Raw genomic sequence first — 25,735 nt, 5'->3', positions numbered from 1 at the left:
CTTTTGTGGGAATTCACAATTCTCTCTGTTTTAAACACCCAATTTGGGACATACTGTAGTGCCACAAGGACACGGGTAACTGCAAACTGAGTGAGAAAAACACACCTTAATGAAGTAATGCTTAGTGAAATGGTGGGGTATATATTAATGCCTGCTATAGTTCAGGATTAGGAGCAAGTGTGTCCATCTCACAGAAGGCTCCTTCATCGTGATGTTTGTAGATCACAAGCGAGCTTTTCTATCCGATTTATAGGCACCTACGGGAAATCTTGTTATCATGGGAAACACTATATACAAAAATATCATAGCACTCAATAGATGTCCAAAAAAGCTAATTAATCCATAAATTAGGAATTCTTGTAGATGTTTCAAATCTGTTGTTTTTGGTAGGCAGAAATCAGGTATCTGTGATCATCTGTACATGCGTATTGAAAACGCCCCCACTTGGAGGGCGTGATTGGCTGTCTCTATCCAGCTAATTAATCAAGAGTGCGTTCTGAAGTGTGTGGGGGGTGAGTAGAGAGGAAAGAGAGAGCAGTGGGCATAGCTCTGTAGAATTGAGCAGGTGATCAGGCATCCGTGCATGTTGGCCCTCGTGAGTATTGAATGCAGTGACAACTATTAGTGTAAAACCTGGAGAGGTGGAAAATATAACAAGCTTCGGAATATTAGTATTTTTGTCATAAAAATATTTAACATGTTATATAACCCATGTCTGTTTTATCTAAGGCTAACTTGTTGGACGTTGAAGGCCCCAAAGTATTTTAAGTAATTTCTCCAATGAGCTTGATGCGGTCCTCACTGACTTATAGTATCTGGTGTTGGCAGTGACAATAGCTTGCCCATTGATATTATTTGCTTAGGAGCAAGCAGTTATTTACTTTTAAGGAGTTTATTCTCCAGCAATAATTCCGAGATTTCATTAGATCAAATTTTGCTCTCTCTGGCCTGCCATTAATTAAATGTATTGAGTCATTCTAAGCCTAACATTGCACTATTCAACAGCAATGTGCCTCTCATTTTCAGATATCAACATTGACTGAAGTTGGTTTATTATAGACCGTGAAGCACCTATTGTCATGCAGGTGGCAGGGAAAACCAGGATTGAACAGTTGTGTTACCTCCACCCTGATATGAAATGAAAGCTGGGCTACTTAACAAATTTGGTGGTGTCGCATTTGTTGATTGTCTGAAAGGACGTGAGATCAATTGTGAGACTAGGGCTTCGGAAGTTTTTTAGATTGAACATTTTGTTGTTCTTACTTTCCGACAATGCCCTTAAATTATCAGGTGTGGCCACTAGGAGGAATGCTGATTGTATCAAGACAAACTTGAGTGTTGGCAGATTTGTTGTATACTTCCTCAAAGTAAGTGGTGGGGAAAACTCAGCTATTGAGAAATGTCGCCTTTACAGAAGTGTTCGTTATTATTTTTATATCCAGAGATTTTCTTGTAGGCTGCAGACGCCTTGAACACAGAGAAAAAATAAAAGAATTGAAAATCAGTAAATCAATTATTGCACTGAAATGCTTGAATGAATTTTTACCCTTTAAAATTCCTGGAATAGGTAATTACTTACGTGCTATAAATTAACTATGTGCATTGTGGCTAATATAAACCTTAATACAAATGTGTCCAATTATTTGAAAAGGGTATTCTGCATGCAATGTAATTACAGATTGGTAGATTCCTAAAAACTAACAGGGATATGAATCCCTTTGTTAAAGGAGAAAATAAATATGTGATTAATAGATGTGTAATCTCTTAGTAGGAGTTAGAATGCTATTCTTGATTTTTATCTGATCAGTCAAATCAGTATTAATCATTATCCACTAGTAATATTTGAAGCTTTCAAACAGAAGACTACGTTTATGCTGTTCCTGGCAAGTGCTATGACCTTAGAAAGAAAAATGGCACTAGGACCAAAAGGAATTGAGGAGTGTATTCTTGAGTATTCTGACTCTACAGAGTCAATTATTAAGACAGTGAACATTGCCAATGATAAGGGGGTACAAAGAAAAATAAACATCTTCATTCTAATCAGTTTCATGCAAAAAAAAGCTAATCAATGCCAAAGCATTGAAGTGTCTCAATTATAAAATAGCTAAAATCTCTATGAGGCACATCCTGCATGGTAGGGTACTTAAGGACAACAAGACAATAACAAAACACAGTAACAGACCTCTTTGTGGTTTGTCTTACAAGACGCTTCAGTACAGAGGAACTAATCATGACTTTTGACACTGATTTGTATATGGTGTTAAACACACAAATATGGTGCCAGAAAATGGCTGGAAAAGCATGATTTTAAATCATTTTGGAGCAGAGCCTAAGAATTATGTGTTGAGTCACAGTCAATCAATTAACTTCTGTTTCCGAAGCATATCTAGGAGCATTCTCTCAAACTTAGGTGTTCCAAACTCATCTTTATAATTTGATGTAAAGTGTGACCCTGCTGTAAAAATATTTAATGAGCCTGACGATAAGAGATCAGTAAAGAGAATGCACAAACTTCCCAATATACACAAAAATTAGGATAAAATGGCATCATGCCGGCTGACTTTCCTAATAAACTGCAATGCAGAAATTATTTTAACTTCACTATTAATATGGGTTACACAAGAAGGCCTACCTCATTCCATACAGGTGCATTTAGCGATGGTTTCTTTACTGTTGAACAATGTGTAATTCTAGGATATTTAGTAAGGTGGGCCAAAGGGAATACTGTAAGGGTTATTGTTGCTTTGCAAATTGAAAAGCGCTTTACTAAGGATAACCAAACTATCTTGTAGGAAATACCTGATAGATTGGGAAGAGATCATGCTTGTTAGAGAGTGTTATTTGTCTTGGCGCTGCCCCAGAGCTTAGACGAGGAGCACAAGAGGTGGGTCTTTGACTGTTGGTTTCTACCTGTAATGGCATGATATAGGGCTGCTTGTTAATCCAGTTATTACTTTCTCTTTTCTTTGGCTGATCTCCAATGTGTCTCAAGGTGACTGGATGGAAATACCACGCTACGTTTGTTGTTTGTTGGTTTTGGCTCTCAGACACCCATATTTGCTACTGGTGTTAAAATGAAGCACATCATAATTAACTTTTCAAAAACTCAAGTAATCTGCCTAAGTCTGTAGAACCAAAACTTGAAATGAGATTTGGATCCTTTGGAATCCATAAATGAATATTGTTCTTTTGGTGAAATTGTCTACAGGTAACGTAGTGGGGGATTTTCCTATTGACATTCAGATCAAGAACATTACAAATGCTTTGAATCGACCTTGAAGGGTCCATGAGTCATGTGTGTGGGGACCTGGGGGAGGGGCTTACCATGGCCTGTTGGTTCACACGGGCTTCCACTTCGGATATGTCCTTCTGGAGCTGAGAAAAAAAGGACACCATGGGAGACACATTATATTGCATAGTGTTAACATTGTAAAACACAACCCCAGTCACCTTGTTAATGTATGAACTCGGACAGGAGGGCTCATATCGCCATTCTAAATACATTAGTATTTCAAATTAGGTTATGGCTGCTTATAAATTTGAGCAGCGTTAAATTAACACTCTTGCTGGAAAGTAAGTACCTATAGACTAAATGATATTGGAATTTGCGTACTGCCCGTAAGAGATTCTCATTCTTTGCTGATATAAAGCCATGCTCCCGTCAATGTGTGAGGAACTTGTGACTGGTTTAGCATGAAGTTGCTGTAGAAAACTGTGAGTATAGTTGCAGGCATGCAATGTGAGTATCTAACGCCTTGTTTAGCAGTACACCATATGATCAAATTAAATGAATGAATATAACAATGTTTTAAGACTCATCTTAATTTAAGGTTGTTGTCAATTATTCAAATTGCAGAGCTTGACACTCTCAACTGAGAAAGACCTTCTGGCAGGGAAGGATATTTTGAAGGAAGGATTGGTCAAGAGTGGGCCAAACCTAGAATTTAGTATTATGCTTTAGCAGTAGGTGCACAGTTTATGTTGAAGGAAAACCCGCCCAGTCCTGTGTTTGGTTCGATCTGCAATTAACTTTGCTTTAAAGGTGAAACATCTAACCACAGGCAACTAGTGTAAAGGTTGGAGCTGGTGAGATGTGGTTCTTGAAATGTATATTAAGGAGTTGCCTGACAGCTGTTTTCTAGATTTTCTGGAGCCTGCACAGCAGATAGAGTGGGGCTCCAAGTTATAGCCCATTGGCTTAGTTAAGTCAGAAAAGCGCTAAAGTGATTGTGGCCTGTTCTCTTTCGTTTTTTTTTTAGGTACATGAATATTCAACATAGGGATCACATGATATAGAAAATTCCCTTTCCTTTGACAATTTGAATCATTTGTGCTACAGGGAAGATATGATGTGAAGTCCAGAATCACTCTCAAATGCCTTACTTGTGTTGGAGGGATTGGGGGTGGACCTAGCTCTTATGGTCAGATGGCAGTGGGGAAATAGTTTTTGATTAGTTTAGTTGGATGTTGTTAGTTAGCATCCAATGGTCAACCATTTTAAGGCATTGGCTGATGGGAGAGGAGTTGACATCTGCTGGATTTTGGAGGTTTATGTGTTTCATATCATTAGTGCACTAATAGCAGTTGTGGTCGGAGGACGAGATTAGGCTTAAGTATAGGTTTGAGATTAGATAGAAGATGGAGAAACCTTGAGGCACACCTCATGAGGAGGTGAACAGCAACGAAAGGGAATGGAGGAAGTGATATGATGAAGGAACTGCCACAGAGGAAAGATGCAATCCAGTGCAGAACAGAGAATAGGACTAGTAACAAAATTACCACTTTATTTGAGTCAGGACGGTTTTAATGTTGTCCCGTTTGTCAGTCATGGTGGAATTTATATCATGATCAGGATAATATAGCAGGTTCACTCAGTAATAATCCAGATGACAAGAAGTAGCAACTTATGGCTCTGGTTGGCATGGCTGCTATTAAGGAGAATGTTCTTCAATATGTGGACTGGGCATTAGACTGCAGGAGAAGCCGCAGAGCAGGAAGCCATGATGAAGTTGGAAAAATCATTAGAAGAGAGGGGATGTAGACATCAACCTAAACTGTTGAGTGGGTGAGAGGGCATACATGAGGCTGCATTTATCAGATTATCCTTCTTAGTTTTGTGTCAAAAAATGTTTAAATTTCTTTGCCTTTCAAGATTAATTGGGTTGCCCAGGAACTGCTGAGTTCTTCAGAGTGAGTAACTCCGGTGGCAGTGCACTCCTAGATTTCAAAGTTTCACTAATATTTAGTAAGGTTCCTTTGACTGGGAGACGGCTTCTGAGATACCAGAAGAGTAATGGGGTCTTTTGCCTTTTTGACAGTGTCTTTATTTATTCTTGAGAGACTCTAGATTGAAAGCGTGCTGTTGTGTTTGCATTTTGTCTCCCAGTGGCTTTCCAGGAATCTTTTTGTTTGTTTTTAGTGAATTTAAGTCAGTGTCAACTTGCATTTGACTATGTTGGGTGGTTAAGAAGATCTTTCATTGTATAAGATTGTCAAGGCAAATGTCTGCACTCAGTGTACTTTCTGGACTCTGGGTTATTATTGTTGGGTTCTTACGTAATTGAGTAATACATTCAACTATAAATTGAGATTGAAAGATGGATAGTCCAAATTGTTACTTTCAAGGTCTAACACACTTTTGGGGTTTATGGTGAATATATTCAGCAGTGACAGCAGAGCGGTGAGGTTGGAATAAATGACACGATGACCAGTCCAGGTGATTGGATGGTTTCTGGTTATGCTAAATCTATGAAAAGCGACCAAGTGCATTCCCAACTGTATGAGTAAGTCTGGAGATAAGTTAATCTAGTTAAGCCATTCAAGGTTAGAGAGAAGAGTTTAGTCTGATGAAGTTCATATTTTTTTTAATCTACGGAAGGCTGCCAGAACGCAGCATGTTTTAATGTCATTTGTAGAGAGAGAGTCCAGTAAGGCATCAGAAAGCATAAGATAGTGTATGGGCGATCTGTAAATCAGAACGAGCGAAGATTTTAAAGTTAGTGATGAGGAGAATTGGGCAAGTGGATGTTTGTGTTGTGAAGCAGGGAAATCTTTTATGCTTTTGATAGGTAGAGACAGGGCTTGAGACAAGGGCAGACGCGGGTAGACGATGTCTACCCACTATTTTCAGAGGGTAGACAGCGTCTACCCTGCCAATGTCGTGTCGTGACTCACAGATGACAGACAAATATGTTATCTTCATAAGAGCTTTATTAACTGCTTCCTTCTGTGTCTCTGTCCCTACTCTAACTGCCCCTTTCCTGTGTCCGCTCCTCCCCTTCCTCTGGCCCCCTAGCTCCGCCCACTCCCAACTACTAGAATGCATCCCAACATTACATCTCCCCACTTGTTAACGAAATGAACTTAGCGTCCAACATATTTAGAGTTCCTAGATCAGCCATACGAGTCCGCGGGCTGTTCGTTTGAGCTATGGAGACGCATCTCAGCTTGCGTTGTGTGGCTTTCTGTCTCCTTGACGAGAGAATCCTTTATTACAAGAGTGCATCTTTGCACTTGCACAAATTCTCGCGTGATGTGCGTATGTTCAGATTCATGGTGATTTTCACTCAACTTCTGAGTGATCCACTCACTTTCGGTGTCTGAGGTGTCTGTGAAGGGCTCAGCTTGATATCGGCAGTCTGTCCTCCTTTGTGACTCTTGTTCAAGTGATGCTCGACCTCTTTTCTGAGGGGATGTTGTTCTGGTTCTCTTCCGAGCGCCCGCATGTATTTTTACTTCCTTTTGTCTTGTCCGGTCGAAAACAACACTGTCGTCCTGTTCCGAGTCCTGTATACCAGACGGTAGGGTAATATCTGCAGAGATCATCTTGGTATGGCTTGGGGACTGATTTGCTGTCTCTGGTTGTCTCATCCACTCCCGCTCGCGTCTGGAACTGGTGAACCCTGGGACCGGCTGGGTATTTGTATGTTTCTTTCTCATCCGATGATGACCTGTCTCTATTGACGCGTCTGGCTTCCCTTGCAGATCGACTGGCTGGTCCGTTTCTATCTGGGTGCTAATGGCCACTATATCTGTTTTCCTTTTGTAGGACCTTCGAGTCAACCTCGCTGCCCCCATCCGGGGTGACGGTGTAGTATTTATGCCTTGATACACCTGTGACTGACATGACAGGTTGTCTGGCGGAGTGATTGAGTGTTCATGGACATTGGTGTGAGACGTGTTGCTCTGGACGGGAAGAATGTCCCTTGGTTGTCTGGTGTGTTCGGGTGATTGACGCCATGTCCGTTGTCGGGACCACGACTCTGTCGACTCGAAGGATCGGACCGACATGCTTTCTGAATCAGAGGAGTTCTCTGTCAATTTCCTTTGAGAACGTTCCTTTGAGAATGTCTTAATGGGTGGACTTCTGAACTGGGTAGTCCGTGACGAGTTGCTTTTCACGTCAGAGTTGTCTTTGAGGTGTTTCTCCGGGTATCTTTCTCGAGGTGTCTTTGTTGTCAATTCACTGGAGAGGTTGTTCGATAACCACGTACCTGTGTCTTGAGTTTGATCCCAAGGTATTTCATTTCTGTCTCTCTCGCATGATGGTAATGACCTCCTCTCCATTTCTTCATTATTTTGGATGTCATGAACGCGTTTGTCTTCCCCCTTTCGTTGTCTGGGTGAATCAGTCCATCTTGTGCAGTTCACTTCCTCTTCACACTTGTTTGGTGTACTGTTACCGGTGTAGTGTGTTCTCCTGTTTGACGTCTCCTCGGACTCGTCTCTCGAACAGTGAGGTGCTTGTGTGTGGTCGTGTACCGATTTCCAGTGTTGACTTGATTGGTTCAGTCTTCTATATTTTGCCTTTCTTGCGCGTTTGTTGGGCAGACTGTCATCTGGTCCATTGGTGTGATCTGTCCCACTTGACACTTCATCGGCTTCAGAACCGTTTGCACCATCTGTTGACTGACTCCTTGAGGTTGAATAACTCCTTGAGGTTGAATAACTCCTTAAGGTTGTATCAGTGCCGCTATCGCAATCCTGACTTATCCTGGTCTTTTGTGTTGTGGACTCGGAGTATTTCATGACGCTTTATCCCTTGTTTTGTCTTGACTCTGATCTGCCTTCACCCTCCCTCTTTCTGGTTTTGTTTGTTTCCTGGGCCTTTCCCCCAGACATGAGGGATGTCTCTTTCCAGACATCTTTGTGTCTTGCATTCGAGTGCACGTCTTTTGATATGTCTCGTACTTTGACCCGCACTGCAACCTCGGCCCCTCTGATGATTCTCTTTAGCGACCACTGCCCCTGAAGAATCTTGCGCTTCGTGTCTGCATTTGAACAGCTTTCGATTATCCGGAGCCGAACTGCTTCTTCATTTGTAAATGTATTGAAGTAGCAGCATGGTACCAAGCTTTGCAACCGGGCGATGAATTTTGGCAATGGTTCTCCTGGTTCCTGCCGTGCTGTGGTGAAGGCGATGCGAGCATGATCCACGTCTGCCTGTGCATGGAAATGGGCATGTAGCTTCTTTTGGAGTTTCTCATAGGTCTCTGTGTCCTTTTCAGGAAATGTTCTGACTAAGCGTCGGCCCTCATGACCTACTAGCTGGAGGAGTAGTATCAGACATTTTCTATCTCTTCGTTCACCGATTGCGTCAAGAAAATCGTCCAGCGATTCCAGCCACCGGTTCCACTTGGCACCCAAACTCTGACTGTCAGTCTGTGTCACTGGGGGTTGTACTTCAATGCAGGGATTGGACCGATGGGTTGCTTTTACCACCGCCATGAGGGAGGAAAGTTTTCGTCTGCTACCGTCGCAGGATTGTTCACTTTGCTTCCCGTCTTATTTGCTGACCACCTTCGGCCGAGATCCTGTGCCTAGTCGTCTCCTTTGATTTTGGGAAGGTTCGCCACTTCTGGGTGACTACTGTATTCTGTCTGCCCTTAGCACGACTGTCTCGGTAGGCTTCAATGAGTTAGGGTTGGATTTCCTGATTTCGAAATGGCCACCACTCAGCTGCTCCGTACGTGATGCGTGGCTCAGCAACTTCCCACTTTCGTTAGGGTGGCCTGCTAGCTGCAGGTACTTTGGGGCTCTTCCGCGATGATATGTGACGCCATTGACATCTCGTTCTTGCGTTTCTTTTCGGCCTAGCACAAGTTATCCAGTGGTTTCAATGATGAGAGAAGGCTTCCTTGATGTTCGTTTACTCATGCTTCTGGATCATTTGATTTCTTAGTTCTTCCTACTGTGGCTCATTTATCTTTGCGTGGTGCTGGAAGTTTACTTCGGTACTTGCCTTTGCTCATGTTTGTTACGTTCAAGATCTGTATTTGCTTGTGTTAGCTTCATTCGAGATTTGTGTGGGCTTGTGCTTGTTTACGTCGAGGCTTGCATTTGCTCGGGCTTGTTTATACTTGAAGCATGTGCTTATGCTTGTTCTATTGCATTTGCTTGTGCTTGTGTACTCGTTTCATCTATTGCCTTAGCTTGTGCTTGTTTTCTTCTTTCCCTTTTGCATTTACTCGGGTTTGTTGATTTTGCTCTCTTGCAGTCGCTCGTGTTTGTTTACTTTACTGTTGTTCGTACTCGTGCTTGTTTGTCCTTATTCACCCTTGTTTTTATTTGTGCTTGGTGCTTTTCCTTGCACTGACTGACTTCAAAATGGCCGCTCCGGCATCTCACAGGGGATGTCTCCTGGGTTGCCTGACTCTAAGATGGCCGCCAGTCTCGAAATCTCGTCCCCCACGAGATTTGGTCTCATTCATTCAGGCTCTCTGCAAAAGCTCACAGAACTCCACTCGGCACTCACCGATAGCCGATTTTCGAACCGCCAGGCTTCCTCAGCGCCTCACACGATTGTTGACCACCGGGACATCCAGGTAGGATCGGGGTAATCCTTCAACTTTGCTTCTCCTTTTCCCCACGTGCCGACTTGCACGCATCGGGGTGAGTGCGTCTTTTGGCGCGTACCAGCGCTCTTCTTTGGGACGTTTCCGCCAGTCCCGGGCAGCACCTCAGACGCTCCCTGGTCTCCGGAGCAGTCAACGGAGTCGGGGTGGGCACCCGACTTCTATTCATGAGCTGCGTGCCGACTCGCACGCATTGGGGTGAGCCGCGGTTTTGGCGCAAACCAGCACACCGCCTTACAACACCCAGCGCTCAATGGCGCGTTCTCCCTCGGGGCTCTACGCGACTGACAGATCGCGGAGCAGGGGCAACAGCCGCTGGCCTCGTTCTGGGCGGCGGGCTCACTTCAGCCACACGTGGCTCGACAGCGTCTTTCCTTTCTTTGCGCTGCCGGGGACAGAGACGCTTCTTCTAAGGGTTCTGTGGGTGGCTGACTGCACCATCCCATCCTCGTCGCCAGTTGTCGTGTCGTGACTCACAGATGACAGACAAATATGTTATCTTCATAAGAGCTTTATTAACTGCTTCCTTCTGTGTCTCTGTCCCTACTCTAACTGCCCCTTTCCTGTGTCCGCTCCTCCCCTTCCTCTGGCCCCCTAGCTCCGCCCACTCCCAACTACTAGAATGCATCCCAACATTACAGCCAAGAGATTGGGCCCCATAGAAGTATGCTGAACTCGTCGCTTATGTGTAATTTTCTGACACCGGGGCACTTTCAGCAGCACCAGCACGCTGACTGCTTTTGTTCAGAGCAGCAAAGTGCAGGCGGGGACAGGGTTTATCAGATTACAGATTCGCCCATAACAGAGCAGAATTTAAGGGGCCATCAGGCCTCTTTTTGTTGGCGTATCCTGGCTTGGAGCTATGGGGAGCCTCACACCAAGATGCAATGAAGGGGAAACAAAGGCTCACATATTATAACTTCACTTAATAGGGGAACCAACTATTAGAAATCAGGCATTACATTGTAGTGCCTTTACAACGCAGTCAGTACCACTACTGCAACATTATCACGAGTTCCATTACAATGCAAGTCATTCCAACACTTTCTTTAGGGAATGCAATGTTGGACTGGTTTTGGTTCGTAAGTACAACACCTTCCCTACTGATACACCGACTGGAGTTGGAATAGTAATTTAAACTATTCCAAAGTCTAGTGCATCCCTAAAGCAAGTCATTGTAATGACTTGCATTGTAATGGAAATCGTGGTAAAAACACATTCGTGGTATTGACTGCTTTAAGCCAAGCGCAGTTTTGGTATGCGTGGTAACAGATGCTTTTCTTTAAGAGAGAAATGCTTTTGACTTTGATCAGTCCCTGTGTATAAGAAATATGCAAACACTGTAAGAATGTCAGATGTGTTGACCCTGTATTTACACAAATAACAGTTTAAATATCACTACTTTGTTTTTAATTCTTTTTGAGTGCTTTAGCACTACTCATCCCAATGCAGGGTGTCAGAGCACTTTACATCCCACGTACAGATTATACATTGACAAAAAATTCATGTGGCTTATTTACAAGCCCATTGCGCTGCCGGTGTGTCACTTTTATTGATGCACCACAGCGCAGTGGGTTACCCCATATTTACAAGACCACGGAAAGTCACCATGCGTGACTTTTCATGGCCTTCAAAATATGTCTCCCTTTCATGCATAACTGTGTGTGAAAGGGGCGTTCCATGGATGCTGTTGTGGGTGTTTCCACGCAACATCCAATCAACTTGACGCATTCCCAGACTTACAACATTTTGTAAAAATGGAAATGCATTTAAATCATACGCCTCCCAGGGGAGGCATTAGGTGATGCAACAGGGAGCAATACTTTTATTTGTCCTCGTTTTTCCCTCTTTTATGCTATTGATTGTTTTTGAGCAGGAAGGTGGCCCTTCCTTCAAATAAACAATCATCCCCCGCAGCGTAGGCACACATGCAAAATGAAGTAAGGGTGTCTGCGCAGGCGCACAGCTGCTGTTTGTGCGCTGGCGTAGGGGACTGGAATGTGCCGTAACTTGAAGATACAGTGCATTCCTGCCCTTTTATTTTGACGCACGGAAGCACAGCAAGAAGACTTGCTGCACTGCCGTCCGTCAAAATATAAATGAGGCCCCATATGTGTGTACATCAATATACAGGATGTGTTACATAAGACAATGAGGGTAACAAGTTGTAGGATATCCTTCATAGCTCTCTGTGCTGTATTAGAAGAATTACAGTTTATGAACTGCAAGTAACAATAAGATCTCTTTCTTAAAAGCAGTAACTCACTTGCCCATTTACATAAAATAAAAATCTGTCAAGTGTGTTTCATAATGTACTTTGAAGGAGACATATTAACCCTCTATGCTACTTTGATTCAAAACTAGGACTAGGCAAAACACAGATCGTTGCAGCAAATATGTTATCTTCCAGTTTTTTTACCATTATTATTATTCCCTGAGATTTAGCTGGCACAGAAAGATCTCTGAAGCAGGCGCCTTAAGCCCATAAAATAGATTAAAATACAGACAATTCAACCAATTAGGCAGGACAATTTTCCTTCCACATTTTCCCTTTGTTGCCAATTTCTTTTTAACTCATTAAATAAGGAACATAAGAGGGATACAGGACCAGGCCGCCCTCCACTCACACAGTTACTCAACAAAAGGGCCTGTATCTGAATAAGACACAAACAGCCTTTTATATTCTTGGTTCACTGTCTATCAACTATACCTCCTTGGTAGGCTATGCTTATACTATTTCAGTCATACCCCCACGTGTATGTTTATTTGGATAAAACAATCAACCCCAGCCATGTCACAATATTCCCAAACAAATTAAGGATGACAAAAAGATAAAAATAAGTGACCTAACTCAACTAAACGTGAACAATGAGAAAAGTGTTGAAAATGATGGTTCTAACTACTATCCCTCCCCTGTAATGTGTAACAAAGAGTCAACTGAACTCCCCATTAAAATAGATTGTGAACATCTATCATATGTATTTAATATATGTCCAATGTTCACAACTAGTTAAAACAATGGCATGTTTGGATCATTTTAAGTTGAACAGTCGACATGTTTCATTGCCTTACAATTTTGCAGCAATTTCATCAGGGCACGGGGATACATCTCCACCTCAATTATACTGGACCGGATGGCTGCCAGATAGACGCCTACCAGCAGTTCACCTGGGAGGGCCTCACCTCATATGACTTTAAACGGCTGCACCGACGGGACCAGGCGCGGATGCTTCGCTACTCCCGGCGGTCCGCCTGGTCATCCTTAATCTTTGGGGAATATTGGGACATGGCAAGGGGTTGATTGTTTTATCCAAATAAACATACACATATGGGGGTATGACTGAAATAGTATAAACATAGCCTACTTAGGTTGTATAGTTGATATCCAGTGAACCAAGAATATAAAAGGCTATTTGTGTATCATTTAGATCCAGGCCCTTTTGTTGAGTAGCCAATTTCTTTGTCACAGGGTTGAAAAAAATAAATGTATCAGTTGAGGCCCAGATTCTGAGTCAGGGTTGCATCAATATTTTGGCACAACCCCACTGCAAAATTTAATTTGCTAAATATGGTAATGTGCTCAAATATACTCATGATAGACCTGCTAAAAATATGTGAGGTCTTAAGATCTGATGCCACTTCTTGTGATGCCACATGCAATGTCACGCACCATTATGTCACTTCCTGTGATGTAATGCGCAGTGATGTCACACCCATTCTGCCTAGCTTGGCGAGTTTCGCGATGTTTTTTTTTAGGACGTGAGCCGCGGGTAGAGTTTTTTTAAGACAATGGCTAATCCTCCTCCGACCTTATTGGACGATTTCTGATCAGTGGTTTACAGCTGTTGCGCCTTTGAGTGCCATGAGGTAAGAGTGTGAGGAGGATGATTTAAGCTTTGCATGAGGGTGCACTTATGCTGGTGCACAGATGAGAGCAGGAAAGGGCGAGGACCATATTTCAGAAGGAAAAGGCGAGTAGGAAGCCATGGGTGGGGAGTAGGCTGGGACGGAAGGCCGTTTGTGCCTTTAAGTCAGACTAGGAGTTTAACACAGACCCCTGCAAGGCAAGTGGGCCCCAATCCTCAAGGTCCCCACAATCCTTCAAGTACCTTCCCTTCCCCCAGCCCAAGGCCAAGAAATATCTGAAAGATATGGGGTGCCCCACATCACATTTTGCAAAGGGGGGGCTCATTTTGCGTCACGCCACCGAGTCAGACTTACATAAAAACATGACATTATAATCAGAATATTGCTCTATAGCTTTTCAACTGCTGTTTCTTCCTAGTTTGAATGTAACCCCTTCTCCTACGATGTTGGTTGTGTGTTGCACACATAGGGCCACATTTGCAAAGCCATTTGTGTAAGTCTGGTTGTCATGTGTAAATAATTTACAACCCCAAGAAATCCCCCCAAATCCTTAACCAGGGACACACTTGCAGTGTTCCCCCACACTCGCTGCCTGTCCTCAGGCCGACCCGTGAGGAGTGCCGGTGAGGAGGGGGTAGAGGGGCGCTCTTTTGGAACGAGTGATCCGAAGGCGAGGCCTGGGGTCCCCGGGATTCGGCTGCGCGCGCCGTCAGAACAGAGGCGCGCCGAGCAGAGCAGGCCGGGATAGGAATCCATATTTCATCCTGACAGGAAGGCGTTCCGTTATCGGCTCGGAAGCCCTCGCGAGACGTCTGTGGCTAGAAATCTGATAAAATCCCTTATTCAGGGAAAACACGAACTTGCACTCTTTGTCCCCGCACAGGAAACAGCTGACCTGGGCAGAGGGTTCAAAGGCAAGTAAAAAAGCAGGCACAGATGCCGGGCCTTGTATCGCGATAGAGCCCGTTTTACAAATGTCTGTAATTAATGTCTGAAATGTTTTCTTGGCTTTAGATGTTTACAGCGCCATAATAAAATTCAGTCCTTTCTCCCTCAGGCCCACAGAATATATAATAAATGCACAAGTGTGATAATGGCAGTTGTATAATTATTTTCTAATAATATGTATGACATTGCATACCAATTTATACATAAGAAGTATGTGAAAAATACAAGGAAGCATTCCATGAACGCTCAGTGTGGGAGTGGGCGGGGGAAGGGGCTGAAATATTTTATTGTGCTATTGTCCTTCCTGTAGCCTTCCACAGTACTTGGTGGGTAATCCTGTTTGGTGCAAAATACTAAAACAGCTCAGTTTTCAACCACTCCATTTTCTTTGCTGCCTTCTCCATTGTCTTCCACAATGTGGTGCAGTTTTTATTATTGTTTAGCGCAGCAATCACAATTGCTTCAGTGCTTTGCGCAAAGAGGAGAAGGCAGAGCAGAGCCATATTTAATAACGAGAAAAAACACATGCACTGGGTCCTTGCTCCAGAGAGGAGCTAACACAAGAAAGGAATGGAAGCCTGTGGGAGCTAAGCAATCGAAAGATTGCAAATGAGAGTGACAATGAAAAGAACTAATGGTGTGCTGTAGGCGGGTTCTAAGCCTACTGCATTGTAAACAATACGTCTCGCAGCTCTGATTAGATAAGACGCAAAAATGACCTGCCGCTGCTCTCTACCCCTATGCTGGCGCAAAGCAGGCTTCTAAATGTCATGCACAGCTTTGCACCCTGGTGCTGCAGTGTGTGCTTGCTCTCTAACAAAGCATTTATACAGGAAGCATGCCCTTCGGTACAAAGTCGTAGGCATACACAAATTCTTAAACATTCCACGCACTGTATGTGTGCTGTACAGTGCAGCACATAAGCAATGTGAGGAATGTTTGGAGAAATTAACAGATTTCTCCTTCTTAGTCCCTGCTTCAAGGTGGTATTTTTTTTTTAATGCAAATACCAGTCTAGATTTCTTAGCAGATAAGGCTTTGTGTGAAAAACTATGGAGGCTTGTGCTGATCCGTTCAAATACACCCAAGTAACACCCTCTTGACGCAAAATGACACTAAGTAGCACATTTGCCCTGAAAAAAGGGCATCTTTTCAGAGCGAACTAACTTTTGAGCTGGAAAGTAAATTTCCCTGCAAGAGTTTGTGCTGTTTTGCATGACTTTGCGTGACATTGCCCCGGTGCAAACCCATAGTAAACTGGCCCTCTTCATTTTGTCATTAGTTTGTCTTGATTTTGAACTTAACAAAGGCTATTCCTTATTTTACTGGAAATAAAAGTGCATTCAAGGTACCATATTTGTTAATATTTATGAACACAATCTTCTGGGTTGCACAATTAATGTTGTTATTGTTCTCCTCTTATATCACCATAGCACGTAAGAAAAACATGGTTCCGTGAAAACCATATGTATAAAATAGCCCAATGAGTAAATGAATTTGCAGAAGTTCACCTCGGCATTCCATTTTCTTGAACAGGGCTAGTGATTTGTCCTTCCGCTGGATATAAATTCCCCTCGGTAAATTTTCATAGCCAAATTTTGTTCAATTCATTAGGCATCTATTGTTAACTGAGATATTGCCCTTGGAAGCAATAGTATAGAATACATAGTTATTGTGTTTTTAATTGTGTTTTTATTAGCTTTGGAGCAAAAATTTGTAGAGACTGTCATCATCTTGTTTTTTTGTCTCCTTTATTTTAGATACATTGCAAACCAGCGGCGATTGGCCAGTATTAATGATAATGACGTTGGATATTACACCTCACTGAAAAACTTGTGAGTAGATTTAAAAATGCGAAGTTTGTCTAGTATATTGTATGTAGCGTATGTAGCGTATGTTTGCTGGCCACTGAAGGAGGGCGGACATGTGCAGGGACATTAGAATGTGTTCTTTTTTGTTAAGTCTTGCTGTTCTCTTGCACTGTACAGCTCAGTGATAAGTGGAAATGTTTGTCTTTTTTTCCAGAACGGTGGTGGACTCAGGTCTGAAGTTTGTATCTCGTGGAGCATTCCAGAAATCTCCCAAACTGCATTACATGTGAGTCAAACGATTTTTCTATCTATCTATCTATCTATCTATCTATCTATCTATCTATCTATCTATCTATCTATCTATCTATCTATCTATCTATCTATCTATCTATCTATCTATCTATCTATCTATCTATCTATCTATCTATCTATCTATCTATCTATCTATCTATCTATCTATCTATCTATCTATCTATCTATCTATCTATCTATCTATCTATCTATCTATCTGTCTGTCTGTCTGTCTGTCCGTCCGTCCGTCCGTCCATCCATCCATCCATCCATCCATCCATCCATCCATCCATCCACCCACCCACCCACCCACCCCATAGAGGTAATTATACAGGTACTTCACTACTTTGGCCGAGGAACTTCTGGCTTTGATAGAAAAGGTCACCTGGCAGCCTCGATATTCCAAGGCCCGTCAGTGCCCTATAGGACAGTGGATCATAATATCTTAATCAAATATCCTGAAGCTTACGTGTGGATTTCAAACAATGCTCTAGAATGGGTTGTGTTCTGCCTTCAAGAAATTCAACAATGTCATTTTCACCCCAATACCTTGAGATTACCTAATGCACATCCTTACCTTCATAACTGAAGGTGTGGACCATTTTTATCGAGCAATGCAGACTTCAAATATATGCAGGCAGTTCATAGATCATAATCAACTTTGAAAAACAGAAACCAACCCGAACAGCCCATTGGTTCACCCGTATTCATAAATGCAGTTTTGAGTGCTGGTTAGTACTACCTCCACATCCATTGCTTAACTTGTAAAGAATAATTGCAAGAGTCCAAGGTTTTGCTCAGAAGCCTGTGCTTGGCACTCCTGAAAGTCATGGTGCCAAATACCAAGACTGTATAATCTTGATTCCACCTCATCCCTTTTTAATCCACCTCCAGAAACTCCCTTTCCCATTATGTCTCTCCTACATGTTCTTTTCACCCGTCCTTCCTCATTTTGTCACTGTTTCTTTCTGCTTTCTTTTCCTCCTTTCCTCCTTTCCTTCTTTTTTGCTTATCTCTCTCTTGCTCTGGGTTAAAGTCTGATGAAGGAAAATAAGTGACTGTCCCCAAAAATGAGTGCAGATGGGCCCCACTCTCAACAACCATTTTAAATTAAGCAATGTCCACATCTTTAGTAAAGTTGTGCCCATGCTCTCATTGCAATTAATCTAGATTATACAATGATTCTGGGCCATCTCGATTACTGGAATAAAATGTACGTAGGTATCTAGAAGATATCTAAAAAATCCAGGTGCTTCAAAACAAAACAGTAATACCAGTGCTCTATTGCAAATATAGGAACACCTAAAACATAAAGACCTAGACAAATTCAGACTTTAGCAGCTAGAGAAAAAATAATACTGAGGAAATTCAAATGGAGACACAATGGGCGCAGAATCATCAGTGTTCGGCCTACAAAGGCAAGGGGCTAACTGGATCTTTCCATTATTTAAAACAAAGATAACTAAACCCTTATCTGAAGTGTTCTGTTATTAGGTCTCGCCTAGAAAGTGCTTGCTCTGTCTCTCCCAGACATGCAGTACTCAGGTTATGGGCATGAAGCTCCACCCACTTTCTGCCCACTTTTCTAATTTGCTCCTGTTACTGTCCTTTGTACATTGTGGCTTTTCATTGATGAAAAGGCCTAGTAGTCCCTCCTTAGTACCGCCTTTTCTCTTGTTGTAACCTCCCATGAGGACTGACCCTGTTGCACGTGTTATTACTCTAGATGTTTTAGTTACAGCCTCGGAGCACTATTTTGTTAAATCACTTACTCCTGCCTGCAACAGCAATATAGCGGCAGCGCCTTTCTTTTGTTATTTGCTGCTTGATGAACTCTGTAACATGCCTTTTTTCCATTTCTTTACTTTTCCTATAGTGGTGGCACCCGCGCTTCAGCTTTAAACATCTTAAGCTAAACAGAGTGCCGCAATTACTTGAAAAAGAAAAAAAAAATACGTTCCCATACTTTTTCCTGTTTCTTTACTTGTAAAGCAGTCGCGGCACCCGCACTTTGGCTTAAGATGTTTAAAGCTAAAGCGCGGGTGCCACCATTGTAATAAAAGTAAATAAAGAGGAAAAAAAGTACAGTATTCCTTTTCCATTTGTTTACTTTTGTAACAATAGCGGCACCAGCGCTTTGGCTTTACTCATCTTAAGCTAAAGTGTTGGTGCCCCAATTGATTCAAAATGAAGAAATGGGAAAAAATACATCTGCATGACTTTTTTTTCAATTTCTTTACTTTTAAAGCAATCGCGGCACCCGCACTTTAGCTTAAGATGTTTAAAGCTAAAGCACGGGTGCCGCCATTGTAACAAAAGTGAATAAATAGACACAAAATGCAGCTACACATCTTTTTTTCAATTTCTTTACTTTTCTTACAATCAAGGCACCCACACTTTAGCTTTAAACATCTTAAGCTAAAGCGTGGGTGTCGTGACTCCTTAAAAAATAAATGAATAGAAAAAACCATTTGCAGTGCAATAGCTCTCGCATTACTGAAAGTTTGAGTTATTGGCTTTGCATTATTATTAGCAACACCAACAGCTCAAACTTTCAATTATGCAAGACCTATTGCATTGCAAATGCTGTATTTACTCTGTTATATATTTGGAAAGAGTGAAGGTTAGAGTTCTCCCAATCCTAAGAATTTTAAGAAAAGCAAAGTCCTACAGCCTGCAACAGTTGCCTGGAAGAGGTACAGACCATCAAAAAGTGTATCACCTTATCATCCATGGTATAACTGTGAATCGATTTATGGGGGTGTGTGGCATTGTGCAGAGAAAAGAGACACACAAAGCAGATCTGGTGGTTTTGTTCCTGAATGGTAGGTGTGGCCGTTCCATCTGCTTTTATTGACTCTCGTAATACATTTACAATACACACCTTCCTCTTTACAATGAGCCATTTTACATATTTGGTGAAGGATGAGGCATACTTTGATGAGACACAATACTCCCTTCTGTGTCTACTGATAGCACCATTCCCACTTTTCTTGTACCTGTTGCTCTTATGTCCTCAAACTTTGGCACGACACAGATAACAGTGCATCAATTGCACAGTGTGTTATGGATGCCCAGATGTGCCAAGGTTTGCCACCATATTTACAGGACTGGCATTATACCAGAGGTAGCCCAAAGAGGCCCATAATATGACACACACATGCACACACAAATGCACACACATGCACACACACACCTACATGTACACATGCATCCTCTCACACACAGACACCCACACACATGTAGGTAGAGTCAGTTTGTGTAGTTTCTGCTCTGGTTGAAAACCTTAATTGCTCTTCCACACCCTTGCTTCTTAATGGCGAGTATCTTTTCATCAGCAGACATTATAAAACAAAAATTAAAAAGCTACTGCTTTTATCATCAATTCCTATTCTTGTCCTTTTGGTATCCTTTTACTCATTCGACAGTTCCTCTGCCTATCGCATTTTACTGTATGGATTACTGGGCCTTATTTCACTACCCCACTTTTTGCTGTGCAGGCACAAGGAATCCCACTACCCCTGTAGCTAGGCTGGTTAGTCCTTATTTTAATTTTAATTTGTGGGTGTATCTTTCACATACCCTCACTCATTACATCGCCAGGCACTGTTTCCCATAACACAATAACCACACATCATGCAGAACAAGAAAACACTTCCCATAGAGGCTCAAAATAAAAACACCAGCCTCCTAACCACATACCCTACACGGTGTAGCATGCTATTTGTGATGGTATGCACTTCAACACCCCGCATAGGGTAGTAAGTGTTCTACAAATGCTACAAGACAGCACTACGAGAGAGCGGAGACTCTTCTTATTAGCAGACTTGAATGGCAAAGTCCATATGACTACACCAACTGAGAGTGGCTGCCACCAAGATATTTGTGGTCAAAGTTAGGGGTGTGTAAAGTAACTAGAGGGCAAGGTTAAATGTACTACACATTCTGATGGAAGGAAAACTATTGAGCCATCAGATTTCACTGTCCATTCATTATTGTTTAAAAAAACAGTTTCAAACTCGTCAAACCATAGAAATTTGTCAGTTAAGCAATTGACAACAAAGCCATAATTCGTGCCTGGTGGCTCCCAGGTGTAGAATGCTTTTGCAATTTGTGGCAGGGACATCCAAGGGTATGTTTCTTCAGGTATATCTCTTCCCCCATACAGAGATTCCTAAAACAAGACTTTTTGCACTATCCTAGTGGTTGATATTTTCTGTCGACACACATAATCACTAAAAAAGAGGCACCATGATTCATGGTATGCCCACATCGGCCGCACTGGATATATATACTGCAAAAGCTTTAGATGGCACCATTGTGTTGCATACCCACTTGGGCTAGATGTCCTTGTTTTACCACAACTTGATGAATTTGGTTTGATTGTAACCAACAGCACTCTCTCTAATTGTCTAATGATTTGAAAAAGACAGATTTTATTTGGTGTTACAAGGATGTTAAAAACTGACGGATGAAATTGAATTGAACATGAGCAATATGAATCTGTAAGAATAATCAGTACTGTCATCATTTAGGTTTAGTATAGTATAATTGAATAATGTATGTATAAGCTGATGGATTGATGGCAATACATATCAATTCATGAATAAAAATAATTTATATGTAAGCAATACTAATCTGAAAGGCCAGAATATATACTTGAATGTTGCAATGAATATTCTAAGTGGATGGATGTCACGGTCATCTGATGCAGAGGAAAGCCTTTTATAGGTGCATGTTAAGATAAGCCAACCTACATGAACAATGCTGCAAGCACAGTCGAAATGCATCGTCTTCGCATTGTTATTTGTAATTTGTGAATAAACTAACTGCACACAACGTTTGGTGTGTGGGTGCTTGTCCTTGCTGCATGATTTGTAGTGGAACACTGAATAATTTTGCTGAATGCAGACAAAGTACACCTGCATATTTCGGTGGTGGTGAGGCTGCAATGTTGACAGGTTTTGGTGGACACTCCAGTCGACAACACTCTACTGCACGACACTCAGCTCTACTGTTCTACACTGTACAACACACTGTTCTACTCTACGATACTCTACTCCATGATACGACACACCATACCACTCCACTGTATAACACTGTACCCACTGTAAGCTATGTCACTCCACTCTATTCCACTCTACAGTACTCCACTGTACGACACTAGACTCTACAACACTCTCCTTCACTGTATTGCACTTCACTCCATTTTACAACACTCCAATGAATAACACTCCACACTGTGATTTGAAACACATTTTTATTAAAATGTAAAAACCTTTAACATACAAGCAACAACACTAAGGTTAAGGATAATGTATAATTAGAAATACTTTATGTATTTTTACTATACAATCCCAACTTAAAATATACAAACATTAAAAATTATGAAGTTATATTTATAACTTCAATTTATAATTTATGAACCTCCTTCAAAATACTATGAGTCACCCATCTCCGAACACCGTCTTGTCACCTCACTCACTACATCACTTAAACATATGCTTTTTCCTTGCACTTGTTATACTCTTGCGTACTACATTCCATCACTTATAGCATGGGAAATCATACTATTCATAACAACTCTTATAGCTTCTCAAATGGCAGCATTTGTCACAACACAGAGCATGATAGAGTGTTTACGAGCTGAAGAGAGTGTCTAAGAGGTGTGCTAGTTATAATAATTTGAAGGGGGTGGCTAAGTTGTAAATGAAAGTTATAACTATAACATAAAAATGTTAAAAGTTTGTGTAGTTTAAACTTGGTTTGTATAGGGAAAACAGTTTTCCTACCTGTAACTAAGCTTTAACATTTGTTTTTTTCATAAAATGTCAATTTTTTTCGTTTAAACTTTTGAAAAAAAATGTTTCAAATTGTAGAGTCCAGTGTCGCGAGTGGAGGGTTGTTATGTTGAGTGTCGTACAGTGGAGGAGAGTGTTGTAAGGTCTATTGTCATAAAGTGGGGTATTGTAGATTGGAATAGAGTCAGGTGGGGTGGAGTAGAGTGTAGTGGAGTAGCATCCAGTGTAGTACAGTGTTATATAGTGTAGTGGCATGGTGTCATATATAGTGAGTTGTACAGTGGACTGGCATGTTGAACAGTAGAGTAGGGTGTTGTAGACTGTCATAGAATAGAGTAGAGTATTTTAGAGTGGAGTAGAGTGAAGTGGATTGCCGTAGAGTGGAGTATCGTCAAGTGGAGTGTCGTAGAGTATTGTGGAGGAGAGTGTTATGAAGTGCTGTGTCATGTAGTGGAATGGCGTCTCGTAGAGAGAAGTTGAGTGGCATGTCATTGAGTGTCATACAGTCTAGTACAGAGGCATAGAGGGGAGTGGAGTGTCATAGAGTGTAGTACAGTGTTATGGAGTGGAGTTGCATACAGTGGAGTAGAGTGTCGGACAGTGGAGCGGCGTTGAGCGGAGTATGGTACATTGGCTTAGAGTGGGATATAGTGTAGTAGAGTGTAGTATAGTGAAGTGGAGTACACTGAGTGGGATAGTGTAAAGTGGAGTGAATTGTTGGAGTGGGGTGGTGTGTCATAGGTTATAGTGTCATGGAGTGTAGTAGAGTGGTATGGTGTAGCATTCTGTCAAGAAAAGTGTGATAAATTGGAGTACCGTGTTGTATTGTAGAGTGTTGTGGTGTGTCGTATAGTATTTGAAAGTGATGTAGACTACAGCAGAGTAGAGTGGCATACCGTCTAGTTGAGTGTGGTGGTGTACAGTAGAGCATAGTGTTGTAGAGTGTATTTGAGTGGATTGGCTTACAGTGTTATATAGTACAATGGCATAGAGTGGCATTGAGTGGAGTAGACTTGCGCACCGTGGCATACAATATAGTACAGTGTTGTACAGGGGAGTGTAGGGGTATAGACAGGTGTATACAGTGCCACAGAGGGTTGTAGTGTGGAGTTGCATAGAGGACACTAGTGTGTCAAACAGTGGAGCTGAATAGAGTGGATCGTTGTATAATAGCGCAGAGTGAGGTAAAGTATTGTGCAGTGGATTTGAGTGGAGTGGCGAAACATAGTGTGGAGTAAAGTACATTAGAGTGTATTGGTGTGTCATAGAGTAGCATGGAGTGGAGTGGAGTGGTGTAGCATAGGTGGTAGTCTGTTATAAATTGGAGTGGGGTCTTATACAGTAGAGTGGAGCACTGTGTTGTATAGAAAAGTGTCGAGTAGTGGAAGAAAGATATGTACAATGGAGTTCACGGGTATAGAGTGGAGTATAGAATTAGACCTTGGCGTATATGGTGATATAGTGGATTAGAAGGTTGTAGAATGCCATTAAATCTGGTAGACTTTTATAGAGGGGAGTGATATAGAGTGGAGGAGAAAGTCATACAGTGGAGCGACTTACAGTGGAGTGGCATTCATTGTAGGGGTGTAGAGTGGATTTCCGAAAAGTAGAGTTGTATATAATGGAATACTGTACAGTGTGGAGTGTGGTAGACTGGAATGGCGTACAGTGGAGTGGGGTGGAGTTTAATAGCATGCAGTAGAGTGGCATACATTGGAGTGGCATCCAATGGAATAGCATAGAATGAAGTGTCATAGAGTGGAGTGCCATACACTGGAGTGGTGTAGAGTAGAGTGGCGTAATTTATAGTGCTGTAGAGTAGAGTGGCATACTGTGTAACAGTGTAGAGTGTAGAGTGGAGTACAGTGGAATGGCATAGAGTGGAATAGCGTATAGTGCAGTAACGCCCAGTGGAGTGGCGTATAGTGGAATGATGTAGGCTGGAGTGGCGTAGAGTGGAGTGACGTAGAATGAAGAGATGTAGAGTGGAATAGCATATAGTGGAGTGGCATACAGTGGCATGGAGTACAGATGTATGTGAAATTTAGCAGCAATGTAGATTATGGTGTGCAGAGCAACGCTAAACAGCAAATTGAGCCGACTGATATCACTAAGTTTAAAGGCCTTAGAACTTAAAAAATACTTACCCTATTTACCTAGAGCACCCAGAAGCATCATATGTGTACCATAATGTATAATCCTGCCAAATTTTATGTAAATACTTTCAACCATTTTCAATCTATATCAAATACAATAGTGTATGGAAAATGCACTAGTGGAGAAACCCATTTTGGGACCCCTCCTTTTAACGTTAATTGGTTTGTTACTTGAGTTTCAAATCTCTTAAAAAAACAGAAGATAAGAGGCGTTTGGCAAAACAGGAAAAGTTTGTTTAATGAAACATTACGGCAGTGAGAACAGTTACAGGGACAAGGTCTGAGGACTGTTGGTCTGTGTCCTTCTTTTATACAAAACATGATGGGTTATAAAAGTTTCTGGCGTACCATATATGGTAAGGAATATTGCTTTGTAGTCAAAGTCAAAAATAACTTTATTTGGTGCAGATTGGACCATAAAACTTTTACATACCAAAATAATACTTAAAAATTGATGTGTCCAATTTATACAATAATATAGCTCTTATCCCTATAGCTCAGCACTTAAAAATAAAACATTATTTCTTAAAAAACATCTTAAATTTAAGAAACATCATTGTCATTTACAATTCATACCGTTTTCTTATAAAAAATGAAATTTGGATACAATTTAAAACAGCAGTACAAATAGCAGCAGTAGATAAAGAACATAAGAAATTAAAACCCTCTTGATAGGTGCAAGTGCGAATTTCTTTCAGGATAGGAATGAGGAACCGTGTCCTCGGTTCTTTATAGAGTGTGCAAAACAACATAAAGTGCATGGTGCTTTGTTGGGCTAAATTATTGCAGGGGCAGGGAATGAGATTCTCACACCAGCCAGCCTGTTTAGGGAAGACCACAAGAAAGTGCAAAGTCGAAACCTGGTCATATAAAATCGGAACTGTACATTCATAGTAAAAGATAGGTAAAATTCTTGTCGTAAAGGGGACCAATCAGAATAATATTGCAATCCTCGTTGCTGGCGACGATTGGTCAAAACGGCAAAATATGCCTCTTTTATGATTAAT

The 25,735-nt window shown here is 41.7% G+C and overlaps 1 protein-coding gene across 5 annotated transcripts in view; it reads left to right on the top strand.

Moving 5' to 3' along the window:
* NTRK2 (neurotrophic receptor tyrosine kinase 2) overlaps positions 1-25,735 on the top strand; it is a 590,175-nt gene that overhangs the window by 13,419 nt on the left and 551,021 nt on the right. For all 5 annotated transcript variants that reach the window (XM_078675804.1, XM_078675807.1, XM_078675806.1 and 2 more), the window contains 2 exons: positions 16,430-16,504; positions 16,695-16,766. In XM_078675804.1, coding sequence (XP_078531930.1) covers positions 16,430-16,504; positions 16,695-16,766 — 147 coding nt within the window. The remainder of the gene's footprint in view (positions 1-16,429; positions 16,505-16,694; positions 16,767-25,735) is intronic.

This window comes from Lissotriton helveticus, chromosome 2_1 (genome assembly GCF_964261635.1).
Source record: "Lissotriton helveticus chromosome 2_1, aLisHel1.1, whole genome shotgun sequence".
Lineage (NCBI taxonomy): Eukaryota > Metazoa > Chordata > Amphibia > Caudata > Salamandridae > Lissotriton > Lissotriton helveticus.
The sequence above is the reverse complement of the archived record's forward strand: the minus strand, read 5'-3'. Positions and strand labels throughout refer to the sequence as shown.